At 32.4% G+C, this 5,592-nt stretch overlaps 1 protein-coding gene across 1 annotated transcript in view; it reads left to right on the top strand.

The window, feature by feature from the left end:
- The window catches only part of LOTGIDRAFT_143634 (hypothetical protein), a gene marked incomplete at both ends in the record, with an annotated part of 36,834 nt that overhangs the window by 265 nt on the left and 30,977 nt on the right, over window positions 1-5,592 (top strand). The window contains 7 exons of the mRNA XM_009054291.1: window positions 281-461; window positions 1,343-1,547; window positions 1,972-2,164; window positions 2,493-2,621; window positions 3,094-3,225; window positions 4,501-4,725; window positions 5,137-5,289. Of these exons, the coding sequence (XP_009052539.1) occupies window positions 281-461; window positions 1,343-1,547; window positions 1,972-2,164; window positions 2,493-2,621; window positions 3,094-3,225; window positions 4,501-4,725; window positions 5,137-5,289 (1,218 nt within the window). The remainder of the gene's footprint in view (window positions 1-280; window positions 462-1,342; window positions 1,548-1,971; window positions 2,165-2,492; window positions 2,622-3,093; window positions 3,226-4,500; window positions 4,726-5,136; window positions 5,290-5,592) is intronic.

The following is a 5,592-nucleotide window of genomic DNA, read 5'->3' as shown; positions in this document are numbered from 1 at the left end:
GTAAGAAAGGTCTATTATCTGGGCGTTATTCAAGTCAGTGCATGATTGTAGAGATCTGAACTAGTTTCTAAAAGGCGGAACTAACTCACAAATCAATAAGAAAGAAACAGTTATCTTTACAAGAATTACAACTAAGGTTCATGAGAAACCTTTCTACCAGCTGGTCATTGATCAAATCTCTTGGCATTGATCTGTACCAATTTAAAGCTAGTTCGACTAGAAGCATGAGGAAAGATGACTAAATTTCCGAACTTAGTTTTGTATTGTATTTAATTTGCAGGTGTAGGATCAGCAGAAGGTTTGGTATTCGACTCCAAAAATAATAACTTGTATTTTACCAGTTATACTAAATCATCTATTAATAGAATTGACTTTGATAGTGACAAACAGGAACTAGAAATATTGATACAACTGTCAGAGAATGACCATCCTAGAGCTATAGTTCTTCATTCTTGTCAGAGGTTAGTTAAATAGTCTTTAAAACGGAGCTTTACCCGCATTAAATTTGGCTGGTATGCACGATAAAGGCTGCAATTTTTATCTGATCTTGATGAAACTTAGTATGCATGTATATATTGATGAGATCTCGGTCAAGGTTGAAATTGGTAATAATCTGATAAATGGTTTCAGAGTTACTGCCCTTGACTTAGTAAAAACGTGTTAAATTTGGCTGGTATGCACGATAAAGGCTGCAATTTTTATCTGATCTTGATGAAACTTAGTATGCACTTACATGTTGATGAGATCTCGGTCAAGTTTGAAATTGGTAATAATCGGTTGAACGGTTTCAGAGTTATTGCCCTTGACTCAGTAAAAATGCGTTAAAATTGCCTTGTATGCCCAATGAACACTACAATTTTTATCCTATCTTGATGAAACTTACTATGGATGTATATATTGATGAGATTTCAGTCAAATTTGAAGTTGGTAATAATTGGATGAACGATTTCAGGATTATTGCCCTTGACTTAGTAAAAAATACGTCAAATTTAGCTTTTAGACACCCTATAGACTACAGTTTTTATCCGAAATGGATGAAGCTTAGTATGCGTGTATATATTGACAAGATCTCAGTCAAGTTAAAATTGGTAACAATTGGCTGAACGGTTTTGGAGTTATTGCCCTTGAATTAATTCAATGCGTCTAATTTAGCTTTTATACGATCTTGATGAAACTTGGTATGAGATCCCTGTGAAGCTTGTAAAAATAGAATGATTGGTTTCACATATTAAACCACTACAGACTTTGTTATCATTTCTGACAGCTGATAGTGGACGTATGTTACCTTGCCTGGCAAGCTATCTTTATCAGATTTTAAACTCCATTCATTTTCATTTTTCAGTCGTATATTTTGGACCAACTGGAACAACGAGAACCCGAGAATACAGAGATCGTTCCTGGATGGTTTTGGTGTAGAGTCTATTATAACAGAGAGAATAGAGACACCTAATGGTCTAGCTATAGATAACAGAGCTGAGAAATTATATTGGTCTGATGCTAGATTAGATAAAATTGAACGTTGTAATTTAGATGGCACTGATAGAATGGTAAGGATGTTTGTATTTTTTGTGGCCGAAGAAAGTACATTGGTTGTGAAATCAGATGAAAGAACTGTAAATAGATTGTAAAGAGGTTTTCTTAACTTTTTATGGGTATTTGGAAGATTAATAACATTGATTTGTATTATTACAATTTTCACTAAGACGTCTGTTGTTCTTGTAATTCCACTAAATCAAAGTGTTTTATGACAACATTATCCCATAGGCCTTAAGATATTTTTAGCAGTTCATTATTAAACATTTGGTTGTAGTAAAATTGCAAGAACTACAGACGTCTGATTGAAAATTGGAATGTTGCAAATTGATGCTATCAGTGTACCTATTACACATAAAAGATTTTGAAAGCATTTTATAATCCCCTTAAAATACAAACTTTCTGCTATCACAAGAGTAAAATAAAAATATTTTGTAGGTTATTGTAACATCTATACCACAACATGCATTTGGTTTAACTGTATATGGTGATTATATGTATTGGACTGACTGGATGTTACGTGCTGTATTACGAGCTAATAAATATGACGGTTCAGAGATCACCTGGCTAGTTAAGAATATAGAGCGACAACCTATGGGTATTATAGCAGTAGCAGAGGATGCTGATAATTGTAAGTTCACTTTCGAAAGCACTGATTGTGGCACCAGAATATTTCTTTTCTTACTTTGAAGAGGACAGCATTCAGACTCTATATTGACTATTGAAATTATGTGATATGGCCAAGCACAGGCAAGGATAGGTGATGGAGGTTGAAAACCAATACAAACTGACTCTCAGATGCACTGGCTGTGGTATCAGAATATTTCCAATCTGAAGGCAGATTCGAACCCACAGCACTTAATAGAAATATTAAAACAGAACCTAAAAAAAACATGTTGTTACTCAGAGTATACAATCTTCAGACAACTGACCTATTTATGTTAAATTTATAATTAAAGGTACATTAAGTCCCTGTTATAATAATACATATGGTTGTGAAGGCGAGTGTATCACCAATGAGAAAGGTTTACCCTATTGTGTATGTCCACCTGGTAAATTTTTATTACCTGATGGTCGAAGATGTGCCAGTAAGTAATATTTCTGTTGAAACAGTGATTTTTACCTCCCAGGTTATCTAAAGATAGAGGTAGAAAGAGTTTTTGTCACCTGTTTGAATCATGAGTAAAATCTCCCGTGTACCAGAGTTTCCAGGACAAGAAAATCGGAGACAAAAATCATGTGATCCCAGCTTAACTTCTTGACTAATGGTTGAAATAAAATTAAATAAAAAGTCATTTACCTTTAACCCTTTAAACACCCAGTGTTAATAAAATAAAACAAATAAAATATAATAACTTCACCTGTATAATGTTAACATTATTTGACTTTACATGGTAGCACCCTTCACTGGCCAGGTGGTTAATATTTATGTGACCTGTAGAGCAGGTGCTAGTGTTGAAAGGGTTTAATTGTAATATGACTACCTGTACATTATCTATATTTACTAGAGATTAAGAATGAATGTGCATTGTATTCACAATTATATGGTATATATTATAGCTGAGAAGAATTTAAACTGTAATATGACTGATTATGTTTGTGAAGATGGTAGAATGTGTATAACTATAGAGAAGACTTGTAATGGTGTACGAGATTGTATTGATGCTTCAGATGAATCAGAACAGTACTGTAGTAAGTAATTTATCTTCTATTATTAAACTAGAACATTGGTGACTCAGTCAGTTAGACCACAAGTTTCCCCAATGTATTGTTACTATGAAATACGTTCAGATTTTTTTCAACCCGCTTTCCACCTGTCAGTGATGTACTAAATAAATGTCTAGTCATTTGGATTTTCTATTCAGTCTCTAAAGAGGTTGGAAACCATTTTATTTTTGTTATTTCAATATTCTATCTGATATGTGTGGTTTTTATAGAATTGTTTAAAGGTAAAAGATACTGATATTATCTAAGTACCTCTGTCATAGCTATTTCACAACCCACAGACACCTGACTGACTATTTGAGCTATCAGCATCCCTGATGTTAATTTAAGTGCTAGAATATCATTGTTTTTGTTTCTAATCCATTGTTGTGTGTCAAATACCTATATAAATCGATTGGCCGGTTATCCTAACGACTTCCGAGTACAAGAATTAATCTGTGCGGTCCCTAATTAACTCGTAATAAGCTAATTACCGAGAGAATCCCCGTGTTTACATTTCCAATAGTCTCGATTTCCAATGTTTACGCATGTGCATCAGAAAAGTCGATCATAAAAAAGAAAATTCTGTCACTTACAACAATGGCGGCAATTATATTTTGGTATGTGGTTTTCTATCTCTAATGCCAGTGCAAAATATATTTCCATTTGTTCAAGATGAATAATTGTAATCATTTTAAGTATATTCTTACTTACTATATTGCTTTTCTCATCTGCTGCACTAAATATTTCAAATTACGAAAATGTGGATAAACTCTTCAATTTAAATTAGAAATTATCATGTGATATGATCTCTAGTTATGACGCCATTACCTCATTCATGAACCTAAATAGACCAAGCTTGTCGAAGCCTTTGTGTGGTTGATTGACAAACTAATGTTTGGATTAACCATTAGAAAGGCCAATAAATCTATGGATAATCTCTTTTAATCTCTTTTGGACTACTTTTAATCAAGAAAACCCATCTTTAATACAGAAATATTTAAAACAGAATTTGAATCATATTGTTACTCAGAGTTTATCACTATCTTCAGTTAAATGACCTATTTTCAGCCCGTGAAGTTGGACATTTGGAACTTATTCTCATGTCTACACTTTGCGACAAGTTTCAGAACGTTTGTTTAAAGAAACTCTGAGCAATAACAACATGTTTTGTTAGGTTCTGTTTTAATATTTCTATATCATTCTACAATTGAATTGAGTACTATTTTAACACATGAAAATATGTAATTATTATATTTATAGAAACACGTAAATGTCCAGCTGATTATTATAGTTGTAATAATACAAGATGTGTGTATCTTGATAAGATTTGTAATGGAATCAATGATTGTGGTGATAATAGTGATGAGAAGCAATGTCCGTGTGGTGCTGATGAGTTTCAATGTGATAGTGGAATGTGTATATCTAATAAATATAGATGTGATAGAGATGATGACTGCCCTGATTTCTCTGATGAAAAAAATTGCAGTAAGTAGAGTGAAGAAAATTGAATTAAAAGGGATTGTAAAGAGGGTTTCTAAACTTTTTTGTGTATCCAGTCATTTCTAGTAGCATCATTTTGATTTTAAGACTTCTGTGGTTCTGTACTTGTAGAAATGTTTAATAGAACATTACATCACTATTGCAAAATCTACGATTAATACATAAGGGCCATTGACAGGAAGACTGTTTTTGTATCTTTTATCTATATTATGTTTCATGATAAATTTTTAAACAGCTTGACTATTGTCATTTCTTGGCCGTCAGATGTAATACATGTACATGAAGATGTAAATGATGGCCAAATTTTAGCATTTTATCTTCAAAATTTTCTGATTTTCTTTGAACACATTGGTTTAACAATAATTCATTATTCAAAACCTTTATTAATTTTTTCAGATTTAAATTGTACAGATGTAGAGATGGATGGCCATAAAGTACATGATTTAATACCATGTAAAAAGACGTCTGCCTGTATATTTGAAATCTGGAAATGTGACGGTACTAATGACTGCTGGGATAATAGTGATGAAGAAAACTGCAACAATACTAGTAAGTATCTAACTTAAGTCTTGACTTGATTAACCAGTCACAAATAATTATAATAATGTTCAATTTCTGTAAGATATAAAGTTTTTATATCAGACATTATACAATTAGTAAGTAGATCTACCATATTGATCATGCATGTTTGATCTGAAGGTCTTGTTATGTCTGGTAGGCCATGTTTTAACAAACGAATTTCATTTCAGTCAAGAAGCCCAAAATTCATACAATGTAAAGATTTCAGCAGACTGCTGACTAATCATGACAGTACATAATAGATTTTATAAACAGAATGTAAACCAGATGTGC

The sequence above is a fragment of the Lottia gigantea genome, assembly GCF_000327385.1.
Source record: "Lottia gigantea unplaced genomic scaffold LOTGIsca_211, whole genome shotgun sequence".
Classification (NCBI taxonomy): Eukaryota; Metazoa; Mollusca; class Gastropoda; family Lottiidae; genus Lottia; species Lottia gigantea.
The sequence above is the reverse complement of the archived record's forward strand: the minus strand, read 5'-3'. Positions and strand labels throughout refer to the sequence as shown.